Source organism: Lipophrys pholis, assembly GCF_963383615.2.
Source record: "Lipophrys pholis genome assembly, chromosome: 4".
Classification (NCBI taxonomy): domain Eukaryota; kingdom Metazoa; phylum Chordata; class Actinopteri; order Blenniiformes; family Blenniidae; genus Lipophrys; species Lipophrys pholis.
The window spans coordinates 6727356-6754670 of NC_137637.1; the positions used below are offsets into that span (position 1 = coordinate 6727356).

The window sequence follows — 27315 nt, forward strand, 5'->3', positions numbered from 1 at the left end:
CTGCCTGTATTACAACGACTATTTAACACAGAAGTTACATTATAATCTAAAACGAGCACACAGCGCTAACATATGAAGACGGTGCAACTGCTAATGCTAACAAAACAATGACAGGGACGTCTTATCATCACACTTTTTAGCGTTATATACAGCTTACCGAAGTGCTCTGTTCGTCGTCTCCATAGATAGAAGGAACTGACCGCTCAATCAGACCAAGTCTTTCGGCAAATCCTTCTTTATACTGGCGGAGGTTGTTGAAGCAGTCGTCCTTAAAGTGATTCGCGCACACAAAAATGACCTTACCCACAGATGTGGGTACATTTCTGTGAAAAATAAAACTCAACCAGGCACTTCGAAAAGGTTCTGATGCTGGGAGACGGTGTAACGAAGCTTGTGGGTTACTACATCCAACAACCGAACATTTCGACTTATCCTCTCGTAACTTCGGTTGGACTACAAAATCGCAGCGAGAAACAAAAATGGTGGATTGCTCGAAATGTCGATGTCCTAATTTGGCAGTTCCGCTGAGAATACTGTGACGTCATTGTTCAAAAAACGTAATAGAGAATAGAAAAATCGAAACCGATCGCAAAATATGACCAAAACAGAATATAAAGATATCAACGGAGCACCTGAAGAGACTACTTTGAACTTTTCTGTACTTCTAAACACTCTAAATATACAACAAAATGCATTTAAGGGCTAAAAAAGTGGATTTTGCATGATATGTCCCCTTTAAGTAACAAGAGGAAAGAGTTGAAGGTATTCTATTGTAAACTATGGCCAATAAAAACAGATACTAGCAGACAGTATACTGTTTTAGTCTTTGTCGTCATTTCTGTGAAATTGTTTTTCAAACATTAAAGTGAAACTTGTGTTGAAAAATGCATCAGTGGCTGCATTTTAACAGTAACACAGTAAAACAAAGACAAATTTATCAGCAAACATTACTGGGTGTTCATACGCCTTCATGTAGGGCTGTTATCTATGAACTAATCATTAATAATAAACCAGTCAATATCTTTACTGCTACTACTACTACTACTACTACTACTACTACTACCACTAGTGTTTTGCTTTCAGTTTGAATAAAACTGAAATTTTAAGCAGAGAATTTTTTTTGCTACTAAGTAGTAGTTGTTAGGTTAATAACCCTTTCATTTTTCCCACAAAACTATTTTAAAGCAGTCTAATAAAACAACATGAAATTATTAATTTTTACAATTTGTTTTGTTTCTTTTGCAGACAAATGAAGACATGTTTGCAGATTTTCGAGGATTTATGTTGAAGCACAGAGAGTCAATAATACCTGTGAGGTTGTGGAACTCTGATTTCTCCCTGCGGTGATTTTGTTGCGGTGTCGAGCTCAAGTTGTCTGGTTGTCACACAAACTCCGTCACCGTGGAAACAGCGGTGAGTGTGGAACTGAAGTGTGCTGCAGATGCCCTCACCTTCATCCAATTACACCACAGCTTCCCCTTTACTGGAGGATTAATCTGCTCAAACATTGTTTATGATCCAAGGTAATGTTATATGAGGTGTAATGTGATGCCTGCCGATTTACGAGGCAACCAGTGCTTTAAGTGGGCCGGTATACACCGGTATGCAGTTCATGTACTTTTAAATTTCACCCCTCAGCATACCGGGACTTTTTACTAGCGTACGGCGTGTACCGGAACTTTTCGTAATGTCCGGACTGTCAGCCGCTATTTTTTTCACACACTTTGAACCAAGCGGTTTAAACAATGAGGCTAATTTATGGATTTTTACTGGTAAATGAGCTTCATGCCGACAATACGTGGGTGATGCGTTCAGGTGCATCACGTAACTCTGCGCTCCGGGGCTTACCAATCGTCATCAGAGGAAAATCTCCTCTCCTCACAATCACAATCAGCAAATACTTTATGACCAGAGATAAAACCTTCAGCGTGTATTTTTGCAGTAATTTACTTGCCCTCTCTTCCTCTCTCTCTCTCTCTCTTTTCCTCCAGTCCAGTCAGTGGCCCCACCACAGAAGCAGTGTTTAAAACACTTCTGTTTTTTCTTAAAGAAAAAAAGAAAGAAAGAAAGAAACCCTGCAATCCCACAGTGAAATTCCTGCCCGTTTACAACATGGACACATGTGCTTATAGACAAGTGTGGCCTATACTGTATATGTAGAAATACATTTTTTTCTTTTTCAATATGGTGGGTGCAGCTTATTAATTGTTAATTTTTTTTTAAAATAGTTTACAAGGTACAGTCTGAGGCCCATATTGACATGATCATCGACATCATCAACATTTTTCACAATTACACACTTAAATCAAATTAAATAAGTTATATTACTGTACAGGGAGAATATTTCCTAAAAATTCCATTCAAATAGTTTTCAGCAAACTGCACCAGCTTCCTGTCCTGTCCATTCCTACATGACCCCAGGTTCCTCTGTGTCACTTTTCAAGTGGATTCACTGCAGCTTTTTTTTACAATCACACTAAAATCACACCTAATTGAAATATTGCTGTCAAGGCAGATTTTTAAAAATTCCCCAAAAAATGTAATTGTTTTCAGCAAACTGCACCACATTCCTGTTCTACATGACCCCAAATGTCTCTGGGTCAATTTTCAAATGGATTCATTGCAGCTTTTTTTTCCACAATCACACTAAAATCACACCCAATCCATATAATGCTGTACAGACTGACTAAATAAAAATCCCCCAGGGACAATAAAAGTATATCTGAACTTATTCAGGATGGTGTGCAGTGACATCCACCCATCTCTCTCTCTCTCTTTCTCTCTCTCATTCTTTCCTTTACATTTGTTGGGGGGGGATTATTAAAAGTCTGCCAATATTTAAATAAATATGTAATTACTTACAACATGTACTTGTTTTTTTTTTGTTTTTTTTTAATCTCACACTATTATAATAAAGCAGTTGTGGATCTACATGCTGCACAAGGTGCCTTTAATTTACATTGACCACCTACTGTACAAAATGTCTGCACACACCACTGAATATTATGTTTTTGTCCCATATCTGTCTGAGAGACTGACAGCATTTCACCAAGAGGAGTACCGGCACTTATTTTTTTCCACTTAAAGCACTGGTGAAAACAAACAAAGAAAACAGGAAGTCGATCAGCTTTCCTTCTCAGTCACATGGCCAGATTAATATTTTACTAGGCCTCAGGGCAACGCTTTGCTGTGGGCCTCCACTGACCTCACAACCTCTTACCTCCCCCACTGAACATGAACCCCGGTGCCACCACCTTCCCATCCATCTCTGCAACCTATTGGACACAAACACTTTTCTTTGTATATATTTGATAAGGACTGTGAAATTACTCAAGAGGAAGGTCCAGCGCTTTATATAAAATGAAAACTAAGAGGACAAACTCTTTCAGATGGTATTCATCTATTCATCAGTGGGTTCACTGTGAGTTTCAACCAAGACCACCTGGTCAAAAACAAATAGATTGAATGAAATTTTCAGCTCCGAGGAAAAGAACAAATTAAGCATATTTAGAAATTGAATTTAAAGTTCAAGAAAATAAAGAAAAAAATTGTAGGGTTGTTAAAAATTGTGATGCAATGTTAATTAATGTTTAAATATTGAGGAAAACCTCTGTGAACTTTGTGCTCGCCTATGCAACATCCCCCCTCCTAGTTGTTCCTGAGTGTGTAATGCAGTCTGGAGTAACGCAGGACTTGTGTCGAGGCTCAGACTTTACAGGAGCAGAAAGCACCGGAGCGTTTTATAGACCTGCGAGTTTTACCCGACACACCAGAGAAAAAGTCCCGCTGAAGACAACATCCCTGTGCTGAGCACTCTCCTGGGTATCTTCCATCCTAACGAGGTCTGACCAGAGCCAATGACCCAAGTTTACACACCTGGTGGCAATTACGCACAGCCACACTGCGCACGGAGACCGCTGTGTCGCGCGCGCTCCTCTGTGTGAGTGTGAGTGGGTGTGTGCATGTTGCAGATTCTTGGTCGGGACCCCTGCCTTTTGGATTTTGGGGGCAGTGCTAAATTCAAATCAGCTCTGGTCTTCTTAACACACGCCTTCGCTCCGGCAGTCTGCTGCAGCTTTGTGCACGGGGAACACTCGCACGCAGGGGATGGCTCGAGGAGACCGCATCTAACCGTCTGCTTTGTGGAAATATGGTGGTGCTCGGTGGGGAGGATGGACACTGTTGATCCTTACAGCCGCCCGGCGCGCAGGACGCAATGGATCGTCAGCACCCTGGCGTACCACTACGGACTGGACCGCGGCGTGGAGAACGAGATCATCGTGCTGGCCACGGGGCTGGATCAGTACCTGCAGGAGATCTTTCATCACATGGACTATCAAGGAGGAGGCAGGGTGCCCGTGGAGGATTTTAACATCCTGTGTGAGGTTCTGGGATTGTGCAGAGACTCTGAGGACACGGAGAGCGCTGGCGTGCTGGACGGTCTGCCCAGCGAGCTCACGTTCCGACACTTCCACGCCAAACTGTGCGGATACTTCAGCACAAAGGCGGGCTGTCAGTATGAGAACGGCCGGCTGCTGGTGGGCAAAGACAGTGAGCACATAGAGACTCAGATCCGCCTGCGAAGCCCCCTGAAGCGGCGAGAGAAGCTGCTGTCCACGGGCGCGAGCGGCGGCGGTGCGTCCTCTCCGCCCTCCCCGGACGCGCGGCACGCCTCCGGCTGCAGGCTCGGCTCGTGCACCCGGGAGTGCTACGAGGAGATCGTGGCCCTAGAGGAGGCGGAGGACCGCATCTCCAAGCTGGAGGACGAAAACTCCAGTTTGCGGGAGCTGATCGAGGACATGCGGGCCGCGCTCCAGAGCAGCGACGCGCGCTGTTTGGCTTTGCAGGTGAGAGAAGATCAACCAACCAAAAAGTTATTTTTAACGCTTTGTAAGCCACCCAGGCAAATGCTTGGAAATTGACCACATCAACATTCTTTTCTCACTCTTTATTGTCAATAAAAGTCAACATTAAGTAGGCTATTGAGAGGTGGCAGTGTCTCAACACCTCCAGAAGGTTTTTGGTGGTGAAAGTAAAAGCCTCTGCACAACATTCCTCCTGGATGTGTTGTAAAAAGGTTTTCCCAAAGCTCAAACCACTATGTGCCCCCTCAGCCCACCCAACTCTCACACCAACTTGGTTTTTAAAGCACTTCATCGCTTTGTATCACCGCCACTAGAGCTACAATACATTCAGGAGTGGAAATGTGTGTTTTATCGAAATTAATCAGTTTAACTTTCAAAGTTTTAATTCACATCATGATTCTCCTAAAGCAGGAGTGTCAAACATAATGCCCATGGGCCAAAACCCGCTTGTAATCCAACCCAGTCTGCCAAACCACTAAGCAAATTGTAAAAGAAAAGACAAAATTGATTTTTGGACAATGGATTTTCCTCAAGTATACTTTGCGCCATAACAAAAAAAGTTAACATTTAAAGATTATTAAAGCTCTATTTTACTGGTCAGGCCAGCTGAAGATGAAATTGGACTGCATGTGGCACCTGAACTAAAATGTGTTTTCCAACAGAATGCTTTTCCTTTCGAACAGAGGGGATTTTTGTGCAAACAGTGGCAAAATAACACATTTCGAGAGGTTTAAACAAGAACCGTCCTGCTTTTCATGATTTTCACAAATCTTATGGATTCTATACCAACATGTATCTAAATGTTTTGTGCAACTATTTAATGATGTTTCCTGTGACTGCCATTGACTCTGCATTAGTCTGTATAAAGGAAACATACTCACTTGTCCACTCAAGGGTTAAAAGTAACACCTTCACTTGATTTTAATGTTGATTTAATCTACATATAGAAGAATTAGTAAGATATAGTGTAATCATGTGGCGCAGTTGTTGGTGCTCTCGCCTCAAAGCAAGAAGGTTCAAATACTGTCCGGGGGCCTTTCTGTGTGGAGTTTGCATGTTCTTTCTGTGGGTTTCCACAGAGTAATCTGGTTTCCTCCCGCAGTCCAAAATATGCACCGTGGTTCCCTGAACAAGACCCTTGGCTCCCCCAGTGTGCCATGTGTGGCTGTGATGCGTTAAAACTGTCAAGAAATTTCTCCTCTGGGGACTAATAAGGGGCTATTAAAGAATAATAATAAACCATCCACTGATCTGTTGGCTGTACATCCATAATGTGGCTCTCCCGCTCCACCACACCACAACAGATCGGGTGAGTGTAGGAGGTTTCAGTGCAGTGAACTCATCGACATGCTCAACAAACCAGTTTGACATGGTTTGAGCATTATGACATTCTTCTGCTTGAACTCCTCATCAGATGTGCTTTTAAAGAGATGGACATGGTCAGTAACAGTATTCAGGTAGTCTGTGGAGTACGTAAGAGCCCAAAGTGTTGCCAGGAGCAATCGCACGACCAACAGCAGCATTCACTGCTAATGCGAGGCACAATGGATCCATGTTGTTTCCAGCACACGTGAACTTATGTAGGAGAAGCAGTTGACCCTCGTCAAACCTGGAAACATTCTTCCAACCTTGTTCACATTTGGTGAGCCCATGTTAATTTTAGCCTCAGCTTCCTGACCTTTGCTGACAATGGTAACAACTGCTGTGTTCTTCAGCTGCTTCTGCTTCAAAGTTCACCATGTTGAGTCTTCAGAACATCTATTAGAATGACTCAACCAGACTAATTCTGTCATGGCCAACCAGTCAGTCCAGTCTCTTCTGATTTCAGAAAAGCACCTTGTTTTCACACTATTATGTGGAAATCCTACAAATGGTAGAAAGTGAAAACTCTCCTACGACCACACTGCGATCGGCCATCTTCCTTGTCCTGATGCTGTCTGAACATCATTAGTTTGTCTCTGTTGTGCCTGCATGTCTTCATGCATTGATTGCTGCCATGTGATTGGCTAATTAGATTTCATGATTCTTTGAGGATTTGAATGTGGAGCTAATGCTGTGGCTGCTTGTTTCAACACTTAAAAGATCTGATGTGCTTGACTGTGAAAATGCAGAGCTTCCAAAAAATTTATTAAACTTAGCTTGATACAGTCTGTCGGAGTGTTAAGCGACTTGTGTCAGAAGTTAAAGACTGTATGTAATGAAAAAACCCAAGTAGTCAAGATGAAGTTGTATACACTTTTGAATATTTCATACCTCACAATCAGGAAGGAAGATGCAAGGTTAATGTTTTGTTCTTTCATAATTTCATCCCCCTGCATTACCTGAGTATAAATTGGCCCAGTGGTTATGAAGTGTACTTATAATGCAGGTGTTTGAGTTCCCTGGTATGAGTCTGTTTTGAAGGACAGGCAACACATTTCCCAAAACGCCAAATGAATGATTGAGGGCCGAGACATAAGTTGACTTGAATCTTGCTCAATAGAAATTATGTCTTGATAAAAAGCCATTTATTTCTTTTTGACATAATTTTCATGAGCTAATGTTGCTTTATGACACTTAATCTCAGTCTTTCTGTCTTTTCCCATCATGAAACAGTGGTAACAATTATTAGCTTCGCTAGTTAAGGTGCTACACACAACCAATATGATAATAATGGCCAATAATTTGAAAAATGTGACCATTTTAGATGTAATAAAGCCAGAAATTACAGTAATTTCATTTGAGTCAGGATTTCCCGGTGACTCCCTGAGGGCCAGTCAAACACAGCTAAAGGGCCACATGTGGCTGGCCTTATGATGCCCTGGTCTGCCCTGTGGGTCACCTGCTACTGACTCACCAGCAACAAATATTTTTGACATCTTGAAGGCTCAAGTTTTTTTCTCTTTTGGTGATTCGATACATTAAATGTTGTCAAAGTTGCATCTGTCCACCTGATATCACGTGATCTTTCCCCTTTCAGGTTGGACTCTGGAAAAGTCACTCTAAACACAAATCAGAAGAAGGCTGCTTCATCGCTCGCCAGAAACAAATGGCCCAGAAAAATCTGATCAACACCAACCTGAAGAGCAGCACCTACAGTAATCTGAAGAGCCTGCAGAACATCATCCAAGAAATAGAAGTGCTGCGCAGCTCCAGAGACCGGCAGGTGGAGGAGGCCATGTTATGCAATCAGAGACTGGAGCAGGAGCTGTGGAGCACTAAGGAGACCTTGGCTGCGCTGGAGGACTGCAACCGGGCCCTGAAGAGGGAGCAGGTGACCATGAGGAGGAAGGTGGAGGAGGCCCGGCAGGCGCTGCTCAGTGGATTTGGAAAAGTGAAGGAACTAGAGGCCAAGGCCAGCCATGTACCAGTGCTACAGAGACACATCCTCCAGCTGGAATCTGAGCTGCTCTATCACAGGTAACAGCGAGGGGGGGGGGTTGCCAAAATGTGCAAGCCAGGCAAACCTATGAGCAACAGAGTTCATGCTAATATCCAAAACTACTTTGCAGCCATCTTGAAAACAAAACCTGGAAGTCCTCAAAGCTTTCCCACAAATTTTCATGTGAAGGTCTCTCATATCTCCTACTTCACAAATCCAAACATATTTGGAAATCACTTGTACTGAAGTAACTGGACTTGTGTATTTTTTACTTGAAGCATTGTGCCAAAATGCATCATAGCTAGCTTATTGCTATGTGTAGCACCATAGGTCCAGCACCACATGTTGTCAGAGACAGATAGACTTTGAGTGAAAGGCCTTTTTCTGATGACACCATGTTAATGTTCTTCTTAGTGGAAAGGTGCAAATACTATGCTCGGCCGCAGTTTGATTTCTTTATTATTTTTCTGCCATTTTCTTCTGTGAGTGACTCGTCCTGCAACGCTGGGAGCATGGACACCAAAAGCTCATCAAAAGGTGCCAAGTGTTCGGGAATAGGTTGCTCCGACTTTTGTAAAGGATTTGGCTAACCGTTTCCCAAAAAATTGCAAAAAACTGCAAAATAAATGTCCCATACAAAGTGGATGGGAGAGGTGCCTCATGGAGGCGATTAGAGGAGATCAGCGCTGAGAGACGTTAATTTTCCCTTCTGAATTGGATTGATGAACTTTGTTGGCCAGTTTCATTACACTGAATTCCTCCAGCATAAAGTTAAAGGGGTTTATCCATTAATTTCTTGCTTGTTGCAGAAAGGTAGGCTTTGTGATTGACCAAAGTTTGGTTCAGCCCAATAATCTTCATAAATGTCCAAGATGCTTGGGTTATGTAGAAAGTTAATATTTCACTAAGAACCAGCAGTAACATAATTTATATAAATAATGATGATAATAATAATGCAGAATTTATATTTTGTTAGATAACGTCAAGTTCTCACCATTTCAAAAAAGAGCTTTCTCCTCAAATATGAATCGAGTACAACATAAATGAATAAATCTACAAGTTGCATGCAAAAGCATGAAGGTGAACACTTCAAGGCTCCAGCTGGATTAATTTGTTTTGTGGAAAGTTGCAGTATTTTGCTAAATTACTGATAGATTTAGGAATTGTTTGTTTCTTGTCTGGGAATGATTGACAAAGTTTCTGCTAGCTGTTGTGTAGCGAGTGCTAACCTTTTATATGTTTTGTGACTCATTGCTCCAGAATCAGTATCTGTTGGAAACTTTTGAATTTTGAGCTACAGTTTTGTTTTTTGTTATTTTTCATCGATCAATTTGTTGCGATTACCAACTGAGTTAAATCCTGTTTTTTGAAAAAAGAAAAAAAAAGAACGCGGAGCATTAGAGTCACTGTTTGTGTTGTTATCGAACTACTTGTTACCTGAAGTGGACATAATATTGCTATAAAGAAGATTTTAACCAGACGGTTGTTATGGGACCTTATTGTAATTATGCAAACCCAATCTGTACTTCATGAGAAAACAATTGTTTTCTGGCAACCTGTTTTTGTCTTGTGTTGCTTTATGCAGCATTTGAACAGGTGTTTCAAGGTACAATATATGAATATTAAAGGGGGAATCTCCTCCATAAATTTTACTGTGTAACGCTGAGTAAAACATTAATTCCTCTGAACATTGGTCAACGCTATTGGTCTGCTATTGCCATTCATTCAAAAAGTAAAATCTTTGGAGAAAGATTGAAAAAAACAGGTTGACAGTAGATTTTGTTTGATTCGACTATTATAAAGTGTAAAGTGTCACTACAGACATCACGTCATGGTGAACTGGTTTGTTTCAGACATGCTGGAATCAGTCGGCACTAAGGATAGTCAAGCCCTGCCTATTTTTTGGCAAATTATTAGGAAAATAAATTTATCAGCACATGATCAACCTGGAATGCCTGAGTGGGTTGGTTTCCACTCACTCCCACAACAAATTGAATTGATGCGCATATGGCCTGTCGGAAAACTTCACGTCATAAAAAGTCCATGATACAAGTCATCAGTGGGGAACAGCAGCTGTTGGGCTTTTTATTCTTGGATATTTGCAAGGCTTTTATATCCCCATTGGACTTCTACATCAGTTTCCTGGTGTAACATCCTGTGGACTGATCCATCCATCTACCCCATTCTCCTCCTCCACAAACGGCAAACATTCTGCCTCCTTGAAGCCATCTTATTACATTCCTCCATTTCTATTATTTATTATCTGTGATTATTATACTAATCACACTGGTGGTTTAAAAAAATTGCACATGGTTTTCAGTTGTTAGAAGCAATCCACCAACCTGGCTGTTTTTCACATGAGGATCATCTGCAATCATTAATATACAGTCCACAGGGGCCGTGGTGGTTTTAATAAGAGTTGTGAAGGTCGGGAATCCCGTTCCCACTAAACTCTTACTACATTGCCTGAGCAGTAGGGCAAAACCAATCTGTCTCTCAGTGTAACCCCAGCCCATGTCAGTGGGTGAGTCAATCCAACACTTGGTGGTTTTTCACCATGATGGGAAAAGCCATTGTCGAACGCTCAACAAGCCACTTCCTCAAACCGGTCATGGGGGAATCAAAGCTGCTCCAAGGTCAGACAGATAGAATCTCTCTATTTTGTCCAACTTGGGGCCACAACCCAACTTGCCATTTGTTGTACACCTCAATCAGTGAATGACGATGGGGAATCCTAATCAGATGCCTGAACAACCTCGACTGGCTCCTCTCAATGCAAGGGAATAAGAGCTAGATTTTAAGTTTTCCCTGATTGTACAAAGTCATTATCCTGTGTTTAGATTTTTCTACTCCATTCCGTTTTTACTGCCAACACAACAAAATTTTGCCAAATTGGTAAAAGATCTGTGGGAAAATACTTCACTAGAAGTTTGTTCACGTAGTTTTGTTGTGGTTGAGGATATTGAGACAAACTTCTGATGAAGCCAACTAAATCTAGCAAATGTGACATGATGATTTAACTGATTGAAGAGTTCTGGACTTGCCAGAGGTTGAAGCCTTTAAACATCTCTATTAGCTTCTGACAAACCTTGAACAAAACAAGAATCCGGCCAACCATGAGGAGCCAGGGCTTGTTTTGGCAGGTCACGTTGGATAGAATCAACCATAATGAATCATAATTTCACATTTGGTAGAATAAAATGACTCTGTTTATCTCTGCCTGACTCTTTTGATGGCTTGATGTGGAGTACTATGCCAATTTTCTGGCTTGTTGTGTTTTTAGTTTATGGGTATTTCTTCTTGTGTGGCAGGCCGGTCCTGCCTGAGCTCCACTACTGCAGCGAAGTACTCATTTTGGTGGAAGTAAGGGTGTAATTGGACATTTTAAAGTACAAAGCCTTTGGTTTAATGTTTATCTCTGCGTCCGTTGTGCCTGCTCCAGCTGTATAATCAGTGTCTGCTCCGTAAGTCTGGCTTTCTCAACGAGAGATTCTTTTAACGTCCACATAATACTGCTATTATGGAGTCCAAGGCAGAGCGGTGTATAACAGGATCCTTGTGATTAAAATACTCATGACTACCTTCATATAGGTGAGTAGAAAACAATAAGATCAACAGTCCCCTTCCCCTAAAGGCCACTAAGCTATGCAGACTGCGTTCCAAAGTCTTTTCACTGCCCCTCCATTCAGGCCCTAATGGCAAATAATTCAACACCACAAAGGCAAGCGAGAGCTGCATTGAGTGAGAACCTCAGCAGACGGACTGTTTTCATCAATCTCCGCTCACTTCTTTCACTTGGCTCCCAAATGAACAATAACACACAGGAACCCCCATCCTATGGATCTTAGCAACCACATCCAGTGAAGGCCTCACTGAAAGCGTCAGAACTTACTGGCTCCCATCTCTTCTAAGTTAGAGAGGAAGCTGCAATGTTTGGTTTTTTTTTTTTTACGATGGGAGTTACTGTCGTTTTGGTCCCTCCTTGAGTTATCCCCACTTAAGTCATTACTCTTTCAGTCTGCTGTCTCACCATCGTACGTCTCAGATGTCACACAGCTTTAGAGGATCAGTAGTATGTCGAGGGGTCTGCTGGAACGAGCATGCGCAACTTTATCCCGGCTGCTTGTTGCTTAAATGCTGTGGCATGTAATGAGATTAACTGAAGCGGCTGCTGCTTCTCAGAGAGCTGCAGGCGGGGTGAGAGTGAGCACCAGCCAGCCCTTTGGAATCCACTGGAGTGTCAATATAATTACATATCTGCAGGATGTTGGATAGAACTCATGCTTGCATTAAGACCAGGCGTCTCGATTCACTTGAATTAGTTAAACTGTAGGGTAGCAGACAAAATGTTTAAAAAAATAAAAAGGAAAAACTATTTTAAACCAGCTGTGACACAATAAAGCTTAAAGGGATAAATTGATGAAAACAACTGAAATTGTAAAATGACTGAAATAGCTAAAAGTATTGAGAAAATATCAAAACAACCACAACTGTATCTACTAAAAATTGATAAATAAAAAAAAAACTAAATCCACCAAGGAAATGATGCCTTCAAAAGCTAAAACAGCTAACAATGTTTCACAAAAGTCTGAGGTTTGAAATTGTAGTTGTGAAAAATCAATCTTGTGTAGATATAGCGAAACTGCGTGCAGTATAGATTGAACTTTGTGAGCCCTTTTCTAAACTTTAAACATGTTTTAGGTAAAATGGCTGTTCAGGTCATGAAGAATGCAGACGCCTGAACTAGACCATTTAGAAGATTTCTAAAATAATCCCTCAGACAGCTACACAGAAACACACTATAAAAGCCACATATAATTTCAGCATTTTGGGGATGCTCTAAGTTAGCGATGCTCGGAGCCACTAAAAACACAAATTTTGGAAAACTTCTCAAATCTGGAACTTTATGAAAACCTCCATGGAGCTGGTGAAAACACTGCTACTGGTCATGTGCACCACGGCTGTGGTAAGCAGTAGTTGTGCACATGCTCAGTAGCTTGACAATGAGAACAATGTTACCTCCATGGTGTCAGGACAAAAACAAACAACAACACCCAGTCGTGGCCCAACAGGCTAACTACATCATTATTTGCCTTAACGGACATCAATTTGAAAACGTTGCCATGTAAATGCAAAATATTTCTGACACAAATTGATGCTTTTTCATTTGAAACGTTGTTGTGTAACTGGGGACTTAGTGACCCATTTTACCGTAGAAACCTGCTGTCAGCCCAATTTGACACCTTCTGACTATTGAAGTCTTCTGACTATTGGAAAAACAAATTAAGAAAATCATGACTGAGACTGATGTCACTGACTTGGTAAAACCAGTTTATGACATTTGTCAGAAAACAGTATTAACATGTCAAGTAAAGCTCTAACTGTGAGTACAGATAAAAGCATTAAAGCGGCGTTTCATTCTCAAAAAGAGTATCATATCCAGCCATTACTGCAGCAGAGCAGCATGAGTCATGGAATTGGTAAAAAAAAAACACTTCTAAAAACACTGTTTATTCTAACATGTCACACTGCGCACAGCTGCGTAGAAAACTGAACTCCGGGTCCTGAAAGCTGTGCTGAGTCTACCCTCAAAGTACCGACCGAAAGACGGCAGGTCATTCTTCACAAAATGGCAGAAACATCTTGGAATTCCCAAGTACATGACAACTGGAACACAGCCATACGGTGGGGTTTGTTCAACACAGTCTGGTTAGTTCAGGAACAAAGGTTCTGTGGTGAGGAAAACCCTGCATTGACTTAGAGTGGTGCTCAACGTTTTTACAGTGAATGCGACCTCACAAAATGTTGGTCTCTCCAAATAACTCCACATGATTAAACGTACAAATAGTATCAGAAACGTATTAAATTAGCTATGATAAATTCCCATTCCCAAAGGACACATATTTACTCCAAATATAAGCAATATTTCTTTCTTTCTTTCATACAAGTGCAAACCTTAGAATAACTTCTGTTTTTAATTTGAGAAAAGATAACACTTTTTACTAAATGACACTATCAAAATTCAAACATGAATTCTACATTTCATATGGTTTTACTAACTTTACTAACTAAATTTTTTCCTAATACTCGGATCCTTACAAATGCATTTCATTAATACGGTAGCATTAGCAGGTGCTTGCCAGATCACAGAACAATTACATGTGTTGTGTCATGTTTGTTGAGTACATTTAGATTTTACTCCTTGTGGATTGTATGGAGAACTTTGGTTGAAAACATCATAGTTTAACTGTTCCTCTTTGATATATGGACTTTCTTGCTGTTTTGCAGCACGACGTGTTAATTTTTTTTTTGAGGCTCACCTGTAAGGTAAAGGGTTGAGAATGAAGACGAGAACTTTTTAATGTTGGTTTTTTTTGGGGGGGGGGGTCGTGTATTATTAGAGGGATGTTGCTGTACAAGCACACCTTTTAAAAAGAACAATATATGATATTTTAATGTAAATCAATGAAACCTTAAAGTACAAGCGAAAGGAGACAAAACAACAGTCACAGTGTTGCTTAAAAGCCCAGTTTTGTAACATGCTGCAGGTTTACCGACCAAAGTCGGTAAGTTTTCCAACTTTCTGTAGCTGTTCCCCCTTGCAATACACATTCGTACCACAAGATGGTGTGTTGAGTCACTTCAGTGTTGCCAACTCTTCTCGCAAAATGCTTAAATTTTTGTCTGAATGTGGAACTTCCTCTCTTTCACATTAAGAGATGCAAATCTTATTTTCAATCTGGAACTGTCATTCTATAGAGTGCTTTTGTGTAGTGATGTATTAATTAATCACACATAGTAGAAGTGTATGAAATGTAAATGGTCCTGACCATCTCTTTTTCTTATGAGTTATTTACTCACCTTCTCTACAAGTCTTTTTTTACTATGATTCAGTATAAGTAAATGAATATACAAGGTTTAGGATTTCAGACCAAGGTGGGAGGGATGGACTAGTCCATATTTCGTCTGGGTTGTTTCGGCTTGCTATTAGCAACTTGCTTAAAGATGCGTGAATATGTAAAAACCAAGAGAAGTTCATTCACACAAGTATATCATGTTGTTGAAAACATCGTTCAAATTAAGTTTAGTAGGAACAGATATTTTTTTATAATGACACCAGTCTTTCAACATCAAACTCGTTGACAAAACACAAAAAACATATTTTACTATGGAGTTCTGTTTGATCCGCCAACTTTGATTGGAGGCACAAAACACTGATTTCCATTTTTCATAACTACGATGAAGCACAAGGAGAAGTGATGTCCAGACAGACACTCATCCAGAATTATCAGATGGCAAAACGTGTTGTATTTTCTGAAGATGTAGTTTTTGTGTGCCATCTGCCGTAATGTCGTACAAGTGGTACCATCGTTCTCAATCTGCCTCAAGGAAACAAAACCAGTGAGCATTTCTCCTGAAAAGTCTAAATTTACATCTTGATGGATTTTTAGGTTTTCAGCATTTGCCAATGTACAAGTTCCCTTGTCTAGAAAGTTCAATTTTAACTCTGCAAAGGCCTCCCAGCTGGAGTCAGGTTCACGTGGTCATCAGTTTGAAACTTAAGGTGCGTGGGTGTTGTTGCGTAACATGTCTGATTGCTTTGGATTGAATGTGAGAACCAGAGCGGAGTCAGATGGGCCGTGCCTTAAATAAGACCAAATGAGCACAGAAAAGTCTTTGTGAGGCCATGATTGTCTCAGAAGTGTTACTTGGAGTTCTGGAACGTAAAGGGAGCCTAAGTCAGTCTTGTGTAGTGTATAGAGCTGTGTGGGCTGGAGGGATTAGACAATAGGAAGCAGAGCGAGAGGAACAAAAAGAGATGAGGGGGAGGAAAGCCTACCATCTGGAGGAAGGAGCAAACTCGTCTGTCATTCCATGAACTAGCAGCAATGTTTTTCAAGGCTTGCAGGTGAGAAAAGCCTGCTTTCATCTCTTCACCTTTTTTTGTGGCCTGAAGTATTGAGCTGAGAGTCAAAATCACTTGTTTCATCCAGATCCCTTTGAGTTTTATTATCCCCCTTGATTCCAGGTGTCTCACATCACGGATTTCTAGAGAGCATACCCAAGCATGTGTGCCCTGTGTCTTCAAATGTAAACCTCCCTTTTCTTTTTAACAGCCCGTCTGCAGGCTTCTGGCCTGTACGCCTTTACCCCTGGCCCTCCGCCGGCCGGCCCCGGGGGAGCTATAATCTCTGGGCCCTTTTCATGATCCCTGCGTGGTGCCAGGGAGCAGAGAGGGAAGAGGAGGGTCCAGCAGGCAATTTATCTGCCTTGGTGCAATAGTTGCAGCATTGTGCAGGAGCAGGTGCTGCCGTCGCATTCATGGCCTTTAGATAATGTGGAAAAGGACTCACTCGAGGGATGTGCGAGCGCATTCTTCCGCTGCTCTTCTACTGTTGTTTTTGAACCGTCTTCAAAAGCTTGAGCTGCCAAATGTGCTGGTTTTCAAGTTGAACTGCTGCCCTCTCTCTCTCTTTTTGGTTTTAGAGGTATGCTGACATCATCAGAAATAACTCGCACACCAAATACCTTCTAAACGAATGCCACCCACCCTCACTGCATTTCTCTTCTGATATTTTCTCTCTCCTACCTTAAATACATAAATTTATTTGACTCTAGGTGTTTCTTTGCACTCTGCTTGCTGTAGAAACCAGATCCATTTATTCATGCATCCATCTTCAATCCAGTTTAGTCGAGGTGGGGTTGCGGTGGTACTATGGAGCGAAAAAAGGTCCAGTCCTTCCTGTGCCCACAAACTTCCTGGATCGTGGCCACGATGTGGTGGAAATGCTTACTTGGCCTAGTGATTGCCAAGGTATACCATCAGAAGAAATATGCTTTTACTTGTCCAAGGTGTCTGTAGTGAAGACACAGACATGGGCCTCTAAAAATACCCTCATGACGATGAAACAAACAAGATGGTTGAACCTGGCTGGATGAGAGTCACCAGGACCCACCCCTCCCGCCAGGCCTGGGGATAATGTTTTTCGGGGACGACATGGTGGTGTGGAATCCAATAGGTGCCTGTCCATACCCCCAGACACTAGTAAGCATACCGAGGCCCACCACCCACTAAGTCCAGTTCATAGCCTCTTTAAAAGTCACACAAGTTTTTGGGATTAAGTCCCCAGCCAGAGCTAATCAACAAACGAGTCCCCACCCAAGACTGCGTCATTTGTATTCCAGAAATGTCCTGTCTGCAAGACCCAAAAGGACTTGATTAATAACTGACGACTTGGTAAACAGAACCCCTCCCCCACTCACCATACCACTGCAGGATTCCAGTCAACGACCAACTTCAAGTTCAAACTCAGGTTTATGTCATTCCACTCATTGTTTTTTACCTCTAAGGTTGGAGAAGTCTGTCACTGACCGATGACGCTTGAAAGAAGAAACTGCTCTGGTGGGAGTGCAGGAGGGAGAGCACCAAAGCGGCAGTATGGGGGCAGGGTGTTGATGGGAAGTTCACTTCAGCGGCACGCTGTGATAAACACAGGGAGGACTCTCGATGTTCTGGCTCGAACAACAAACGGAAAGCTCACCCCCCACATGGCAAAAGAATGGCTTTAAAGCTTAACTAATGGGATACAGGATACTATTAATTAGAAAACTCGGACATAGCACAAAGTAGCTGCTACAGTACAGTTTTTGCCTCTGCACTGTTTGTACCTTAGGTAAGGCACTTTTATAATCCATCCACATTACATTTGTACTAGTTCAAATCTTCTTATTCCCAAAATCTTAGATGCTAGACATATTATCTACTCATCTCTTAGTGACGAGACAACATATGTTCTTAGGATTTCTATAATGGCCTTTTTGCCTTTCAAAACTTGCTTCAAGTCTCAATGTAATGTTGGCGAGAGATCAGCTTAAAGTTATACAGCAATGTAATAAAGTGAAGTCAAAGGGAATTTGGCATTTATCAACTTATCTATCTGTTCCACTTCTACATTATTTATGTGGAGTCTGTTTTATGTTTCTTGCAGATGTATAAAGAAGAAAACGCTGTCTGAATTGTTTTATATCATAGCCATAGCTTAATGTTGTATTGTTCTTCATGTGGAAGGGACAAAATGAGAAATGTTCTTTGAGTGAATTGTAATCTGTAGTTGTCACTTTTTTCCAGCTACTCAACGGTAGGCTACAAAATATTCTGATGGACACTTTTGATAACTGAGCGCAACAATCATCCAACTTGTATTAAGTTGTAAAAAAAATAACCAGTTAATTGCTAAAACCACTTTTAGCAGAACAATTATGTGCATTCACTAAACATCGCGCCTAACTAACTAAAACTTGTGAGGGAATCAGCAAATGTGTTGACATATTAAATTAACTTTCTGAAGACCTCGAATTAGTTTAGTTGAAAGCGGCTCTTGCAGGGTCATTATCGTGTTGGTTAGCAGCCACTGCTGCAGGTCTATATCTAAATGTTTGTGTTGAATGTGGTGGTGGTTGAATTGCTCCAGTGTCATGATTATTTGCCAGTTTTCTCTGGACCCAGCCTTCATGTTACCTTGTTTTAATTTTCTAGATCAGAGGTGTCAACACCGGCCCACAAGAGGTTCCAATTTGGCCACACCACCAAGAAAATTGTAAAAATTTCAAAGAAAACCATGTTGTTGTTGGTTTTCTTTTCTTTTTTTATTTCATGGACACAACATACATTAACGTTGAGACCCGAGCGGAGATATCGGTCACGCTGCCCTGAAAGCTACCCGGTTGCTCTCAAACTAGCCTCAAAGCGATGCTGTCAGGAGGAGTTTGTAAAAACACCCAGAATGCAACAGCTACGGAAGTTTTCTTTTTAACATTTCACATTATTTTGCACCAGAAGGTTTCATTATAATTTGCTTTATGTTGAGATTGTTGTCCTTTTCTGTAGTAATTGTTTGCTTTTGCAAAACTAGAGACATCTTCATCACTTATACTCTGCACCCTCAATAAAGAAAAACTTAAAAGTTTAAATTTAAAGGTTATTATGGCACAATGTTACTGGTATTTTTCTGGCGCTAAAGATTAGACTGGGCTGGGCATTTAACCAAGATGTCCTGTGCAGCAATACTTCAGCAAGTTCAGCAATACGAAAATTCCTTGCAAAAGTGGTCCAACTGGAAACAGGAATTTCATGGTCTTGTGGACCAAAACAAACCCCTGGAAGATGCTAGAGTGCTCAAAAGAATGGAAAAACAGCATACAATATCAGTAGAGTGTATTCTCGTTAGAAATTGTGTTTTTATTTTGTTTGAGACAAAGATTTATTTTTTTGCTGCCACATTGTTCTGCTTAAAATGGATTAGACCAGATTAGATGATGGTAAAGCATAGTAATTGGCTAAATTATCTTGAAATGTACCTCTTAAAGTTGAGACGAATGACAACATGATAGAATATTAACAACATAGGAAGTAAAACATACATTTTGTTTCATCAGAGCAAACTGTTTTAGTAAGCTGCTAAATGCTAATTTCATAGTTACAAATACCAGTTAGGATTGACATTTACCAAAGTGAAACGGATTGTACAGTAGTGTGTAATGGTTACAAAAAACCCAAAGGCTTTTCGCTCACTGCAGCTCACAGAACACATTTGAGTCCTTAAAGTAAAGCTGGTTAATATGGAAGCGATGACGATGAGCTAAAGATACGAAAGGAATAACAGGCTCCCACAAGAATTATCTCTGGATTTACAGACTCGTTTGAAATCATATGCAGCCTTGTGACATCTTGGCATTTTATTGAAAACACTGTAGATTATGTTGAATACATTGAATAATGTGCTTTTTGAACCTTTGATTAGGAAAGTAGTGAGTTGAATCTGAACCACCGATCAATCTCTCGTGCAATAAAACCTTGGAACGTATTTGACCTTCACTCAGCAAAATATGTAAATGAGGGGATTCGCTTTGGCAAGTTAAACCCATATTTACTGACACATTGGCACAACCTACAATCCCAGTATTTTGAGAGCTGATCAGATTTTGTCTGCTGGATGCTGCAGTCTAACCACAACCCAGGAATTCAGCCTGGATGGCTTCATCTCTGATCATCAACTTGCAATCCTCATACTCGGCAGCAGAAGATAACAACTTCAAATATTCAATGGAAAACCATCTTAAAACACAATCAATCTCATTAGTAAACCACATAGAATTTTAAGTTGTCATATGGCAACAGGGCAACTCTCAAAGGCATAACCTTCATACAGGGTCAGAGGGTTCTGAACCAAAAGCTCTGGCCTCCATAGAGTATTCAGTGGACACCGGCTGCTGCCTTCTTCCAGCCACTGTCAATTAAAGCTCAATTAGTCACAGCGAAGCCCACATTGAAAAAGCCCCCTAACCAGGCCATTCCGGAGTCAGAGCCTCGGCAACCTGCTGAGTTTTTTTGCGCCTCACATCGATGTTGGTCCAGCAGCAGCTGCCGGTCTTTGTGAACAGCCCCCCCCAGCTCAAACACGGCACTCTGATTGATTGCCTCAAATCATGCTGTAATTATTGACCTGCAGGAAAGTCGGTCGTTCCTCGAGGAAAAGCACGGATGTCGAGAATAATGTTGTCTTACAGCATAGCAAACCTGGTGCCAACAGGATGTAAGCATGAGTGCTGCGTGACTTTATTTTTTTATTTTCATTTCAGACATAGCCTACTAAAAATCTTTTTCTCCAGAAAGACATCGTCATCTGGAAGCACTTATTTCTGTGATTTATGAAGGCCCCATATCGGATTTCCCCCCTAACACAAAGCAAGCAGACGGCAGAGGAAACCTAGAAAAGTGAAATTGTTACCATTCAGATTGATCCTTCTAAACTGCAGCCTTAGCTGCAGTTTTTCTCTTCGGGGGGGGGATTCCAAAATGTGACTGTGACATATAGGAATACGTATTAAATAGAATATGAAGACTTACAGACATTTTCACCTGCAAATAAAAAGACACGCAAAAGATTGACTATAGAGCTCCAACTAGTTAGCGTTTTACCTCACATCTTGAAACGCACTCACACAAACAGCGCTGCTCTACCACTGACCCACTTTACTGTAAAAATGCCTTAAAGATACTCTGTCTGGATTCAATTACCCCACCCAGATTTGGCATACAACATCACAGGCTTCTATAAAATTATCATTGAGGTTGTAGATGTGGCGTAATACACACTCCCCCTGTGTTACATGATATGTTCTCTTTGATGTTGCCAATTGGTTTGGACTGAACTTTTCTCATCTGTAATGGCTTGAAGAGCATTTCAGCTCCTCCGGTCACTGTCGGTGTCTCCACAGAGACTCTAGCTGCAGCCCAGATGACTGTTTTAATTGAGGAACTTGAACTCGGAGTGCTCTCTTTCTCTTTTTCAGGTCTGAAGGGTCAAAGTTACAACTCCCGAGCAGTGCCAGGGTTGAGCAGCAGCTGACCGCGATGGGCGTGTCGAGCCAGAGGTGCTGCTCGGCGACCCAGCATGACCGCTGTTCGCCGACGGGACGCGCCATGACAACACCAGACAAGAGTAAGTAATACTTGTCCTGTGAATGTTGGTCATTCTGTTCAATCAGGCTGTTGGGATCCGAGGAACTTCCCACTTGGTAATGTACCACTATTTGAGTAGATTGAGTTTGCATGGCAACAAATTAAAAAAACGAAAACAGAACACAAACGGTACAGGAAACTCATAATTGCTCATCACTTCCATAGTAAAGAGATATTGTTCATTAGAAGTCATTATTTATCAAGAATGACATGAAGCATCAGAGCAAGCATCATGACAAACAGCTGGAGCAGCAGAGCCTGCGGACAACAACACTACAGACCCAAAATGGTTCAGTAAAGTCCAATCTCCAAGCAATACCGGGAAAAAAGATGATCCTGTCAGCGAGACAACTCCCCAAGCAATGTTTAGTAGGAAGAATTAAACACAGGGTTGACTTTAAAGTTGCAAATACAACAGTCTGTCATGGCATAGTCCATAGTTCCAAATATCCTCCTTGCCATAAAGGATAGATGTATGATGGGTGAGGAAGCCTTTAGTTAAGGACCAGTTTTAAAGGTCTATTCTATTTGCCAGCATTCTACAAAGGAATCCTCATCAAAGCTATTGATCACAAACTGTTCCAGATTGACTGCTTGAGATGTTATGTTGAGGGCCGTTAATGAGTAAACATTTTAATCTGATGAATCACAGGGTTGCTGTCGATGAATCTTTATTAATCACAATTAAACATCATTCTTTTTGAATCTATATTATTTACATTTCATTTTATTAACAAAGAACCTGGCCAATTAGCATCAGTAGCTTCTGTAGCTTGATCTGGAACATGTAGTCCGCCATTGTTGTTTAGGGACATAGCGGAGAGGGTCGTGGGGAACACTATGACATTGAACTCTTGTCTGTCTTTATTTGTCATGACGTGCCAAATGCATTACAAAAATCAGTTAAACAAATCTACCCACAGGTAATAATAAAGTAACCTTGAAGTGAGGCGATGACATCATTGTTTTCAGCTAATGTGCGTCTTTTCCGTCCACATGTCAAAGGCAATGCAGCATTTTCAAATTTCTCCACTCTGGAACCTCTTTTCAGAAAAAACTGTTTTCAGGCCCCTAAAATGCCACGCCGTGTCGACGATCGGCCAAAAACGACGCGGTGACATGAAATGGCACGGCTTAACTTGTTGGCATTGTCTGAGCGGAGAAGCGTCACTCAGGGATGTCTGCTCTTCAGTTCAAACCAACATGGCGGCACAGACACAAACATTCTCTTTTATTACTAAAACAGTTCAGCGAAAAGTATTTCTGAAAACAGTTGAGGCGAGAAAGAAACGGTGCAGTTACTCAATCTATCCTCGTTTCAGTTCCATTACAGCTAGTTTACACCTTTTACAAAAGTTTTGTGATGCGTCAGACCACTGCTCCCTGTGCCTTATTTGCATAAAATTGTCATGATTAAAATGGATGCAAATGAGCTCCTGGCAGCTCCAGGCTCATGCACTGCAACACAGCACGAAACACGCTGTTGCGCACCCAGCATGCAAAGCAGTGTGTTTCACATAAATGGGAATCTGAGCAGCAGATATGTAAAAAAATGGTTCATTAGATTAATCGTGATGATAAATTGATACACGGAAACATGTTAATTTTGACAGCCCTGGTTATAATTATAACTATAAAGAAGAATTGCAGTATCTTAGGCCCCACTTACACCACAGCATTTGCAGTGAAAACGTATATTTTTTGCATTTTCGTTTCAGAAAACATTCACGTTGACCTGGCAACATTTTGAAAACGATGCCCAATTACACAAACATGGCAGAAACGCTAAAAATTTAGTTTTCCTGTAAGGCCAATTGTGGGTGTTGTTTGTTTTTGTAATGAAACCACACACACATGCAGCAGAGAACAATCTGCTCTAAACGTTTACAATGGGAGAACACAGACATTGTAGTGTACAGACGACCAAGTTTGTTTTCAAAAAGTTGTCTTTTCAGTGGCTTTGAGCACCATTGTTGCGTAAACGGACATCAAAACGCAACAAAAGTATTCAGTTTTCACTTAAACATTTTGACATTTTTAATCAAACTCTGTTCAGCGACTTTAATTATAACCTCGGCACAAAAGGCTGATGAATTTTAAATGCATACAAAATAAATCTGCTTCACACTCAATGAAGTTGTCGAAGAAGCCAGAATTTTCCTTTTTTTATTCATTCTATCATTGAAACATTAAAAAATACCTCTGATAATACCTGCAAACGTCGGAAACGTCAGTCCATCCATCATTTATGCTGCTTTATCCACCTCTGTGTTTCTGGGTACGTCTAAGCCAGGTCGCCACTTGTCACAAGACAAAGATACAACCACACAGACCAACAATAGACCAATGTAGACTCATAATTAACACCAAATACATGTTATTGCACTGCACATCTGACTGAAAAGAATAAAAGTGGCCTCAGTAATGATGACAGTATGTTGTGGCATCCAGTGGAGGAGCAACTGTTTCGGTCGGTGGAGGGTCAGGCAGCCTCGGACGAAGAGGAGGACAAGTGGACCGGAGATCAGCAGAGGAAAGTGGACGAGGTGAAGAAGATCCTGACCAGGCTGTCGTGCTGTGGAGAAAGGTAAACCTCCCCCATGTGTCTCTGTTTCAAGTTTGCGTCACAAAACCGGGAAAATTACATGGTTAATTTATTGAAGACTGTTTGAATTTTGTGTTTACAGACATATTCTATATACAAATAGAGAAAACCTCCTTTGCCATCCAACAAGGAGTTGTTTGTTCTTTTTTGACAATGTGTTTCAAAGCTCCTACCAACCATAGCTTTTATGATAGAATTCATCAGGATTCTAAAACAATTTTGGGAACCAAGGGGCAATATCACGATCACAGTGGGACAGAATCGGCAGACGGCAAAGCTCGACAACGAGCTCTTCCTCCTGGACAGAAGACAGCTGGAAGAACTCAATTCCCCAATTCTTCTGTACCCAGAGAAGAAAATGACTTTTATCTTTGAAAATTGGTAGACTGTTTGCTGGAGGTCCTGTGGAAATACTGCGGCAAACCACTTTTACATCTTGTGGTATTGTCCCCCTGTGGCTATTTTAGAGAAATGTCCCTGCCCTAGAAAGTTTAAAGTCCACTTTAATATCTTCAAACTGTCTTTCTCGCACAATGGAGAGAACTAATATGGTCATAGGAGAATATTGATGTATGTGTGAGCTAAATGTTACGTAAGAGATGGCTCCTCCCCTTGCTACAATATAAAGTCGATTTGAAAAAGAACTCGTGGGGGGTTGTGAAGCCCTCTTGATTTTAACATTGTTTTAAAAATGGGTTATTCGGCATTTAATTCATTTATGTCACAAAACCACTGAGGTTATGGGTCCATCCATCCATTTTTGTCCGCTTATCCATTTCCGGGTTGCGGGGGTGACAGTCTGAGGACCATCACCCAGATCACATTGCACTGATTAAGAACCTTTCCTGCAGGTGGTGAGCCCACGGGAAGAAGGTTATAGGTTTACTGTCTAATTTATTAAGTATTTCTTTTTAAATTTCCTAATCAAAGGTTTTAAACTATTATGAGGATTTGGGCGGGTTAAACGTGAACATCCTGCCTCCAATACACAGGTCTGCTCGCAAAGAAAGCAGTGGGAAAAAAAATGGCAGTGCATCAGGATAAAGAGAAAGATGAATCGGTCCAAAAGAAACGTGAACCCGAAGGGTTTATCCTCGGAGGAAAGGAAGTCGTCGTTAAAGGATATAACAAAGAAACTGGATCTTACATAGAGTGTGTTATGAAGATTCTTCAACTTTTTTAGCAGTTGGTGTAGTGGAGGTGTGGGGTCGTCTAACAACAATGTTGGAAACCACTGGTGTAGTCAATGTAATGACCGGATCTGAAACGTTTGGGAAAAACGGTAAATAAAACTTAAAATCAGCATCCCTCTAATATTACTTCTTTGGCTTTGTTGTTGACCAGGTGTGACGACAAGGCCTTCAGGAAGCTGATGTCGAGCTTCGGGAGCTCGCGGAGCGCGGAGAGCTGCAGCGCCGTGCTGGAGCTGCTGGAGCGGGTGACCAGGCTGCACAAGCAGCTGGAACTGAAGGAACGTCAAGCGGAGGAGGACATGGAGCAGGTACAAACCACCGCTGACCCGCGCCTCACCGGGGTGGGCTGCAGCCGCCGTCTGCCCGACCTGGGTCCAGGGCCGATGAGAGAGGAGCCTGGTGGAGGTTGTTATGAAAGTGGAGGGCTTCAAAGGAGAAACCACAGCCAGTGGTATGATCTTGCAGCAACCAAACCACCAGCCGCGTCAACAGAGGACTCCCACTGTGAGTGTGTGTGTGTGTGTGTGGGTGGGTGTGTTTGCAGCTGTTTCTCACTGGAACCTCCCACCCCACCCCGCTCGCTGCCGTACTACACTCAGAAATCTGAATTAAAACCCTGTCGTTTCAGCCGAGTAGTATTTTCACAACACAGGAAGACCGGCCGGAGGGGAGCCGTGGCGTAATGCGTTCCCACCACATCTCGGTGCTTGGGGAGGAAAAGTTAAAGCCAAACAAAGTCCTGACTGTGAGGATTTGTTTATGTGCAGGATGTGTGGGGCCAGACCTTTGTCCTTCAATATGCCATGACGTAAAGGTGCACTGCCGGGATTTCCAACACTTCTGGCAAGGCCAGGCTGCAAACTACGACCTGAAAGCTCAAAAGAAATCTGAACATCTGATGATGTGTATATTTATGTTACACTGAGATTGTTAGCAGGCTCACAAGGTGGAGGCTTGGCACATCCAGCGGAACTGCTCCAGGATATGAAAAGAATATTAATCAGCAGGTGAAAATAGTCCCCAGCAGCTCACATAACGCTGAGACTTTACATTTGATTACAGTCCACCCTGCTGTGAGAAAATGACTATGTAGAGCAGCGGTGTGAAACATGTTTCGGTTCAGGGGCAAAAAACAGCCCAGTTTCATCTTGAGTAGACCAGACTGGTGGAATTGTTGACATCATGGCGCGCACGCTGGCGCTTTGATATCCCCGAAACCCTTGTGGCAGGTTTCCCAGTGAAACATTAACCCAGTTTGTTGATGGCTACAAATTCTGTTTTGATTGTGAACTTTGGTGTGATCGATTTAGGAAACTGTGGGTTGGAAATTAGTGGTGATGGTCTTGTTTTTGTGTTTTGGTTTATTCTCTGTGCAGAAGTCATACCTTTTATTGGAAGTATATTTTCAAGATTTTTATCTGGTAGAGTAACATTAAAGTCTGACTGATGCACTCATTAACAGTGAGCTTGATCTACTGTCAACATGAAGCATAGCGCAGTGCGCTATGCGTACTGAATATGCAGTCTTACTGGAGCCTTCAAGTCTGTTGGAGGTGTGTGTAGTGTGGATAGAGCTGAAGGATGAGGTGTGGACATATTGAATGTTTTTATCAAGCGGCGAGGTGCTGACAGTAAATGGTGATTATATAAAAGTGAGACGTTATAAAGGTTGAATTGTGCCCCCACAGCCAGAAATCAGATATGGATTGGATATAGGATCGTAGCCCAGGATAACACACACACACACACACACACAGACTTATTGGCTG

The 27315-nt window shown here is 41.7% G+C and overlaps 1 protein-coding gene across 1 annotated transcript in view; it reads left to right on the forward strand.

The window, feature by feature from the left end:
* The first annotated feature begins 4069 nt into the window (after window positions 1-4069).
* Window positions 4070-27315, forward strand: part of efcc1 (EF-hand and coiled-coil domain containing 1) — a 34763-nt gene continuing 11517 nt past the window's right edge. Inside the window, exons 1-5 of the mRNA XM_080460700.1 lie at window positions 4070-4847; window positions 7825-8264; window positions 21580-21728; window positions 24200-24335; window positions 25698-25854. Coding sequence (XP_080316826.1) covers window positions 4173-4847; window positions 7825-8264; window positions 21580-21728; window positions 24200-24335; window positions 25698-25854 — 1557 coding nt within the window. The 5' untranslated portion in view covers window positions 4070-4172. The remainder of the gene's footprint in view (window positions 4848-7824; window positions 8265-21579; window positions 21729-24199; window positions 24336-25697; window positions 25855-27315) is intronic.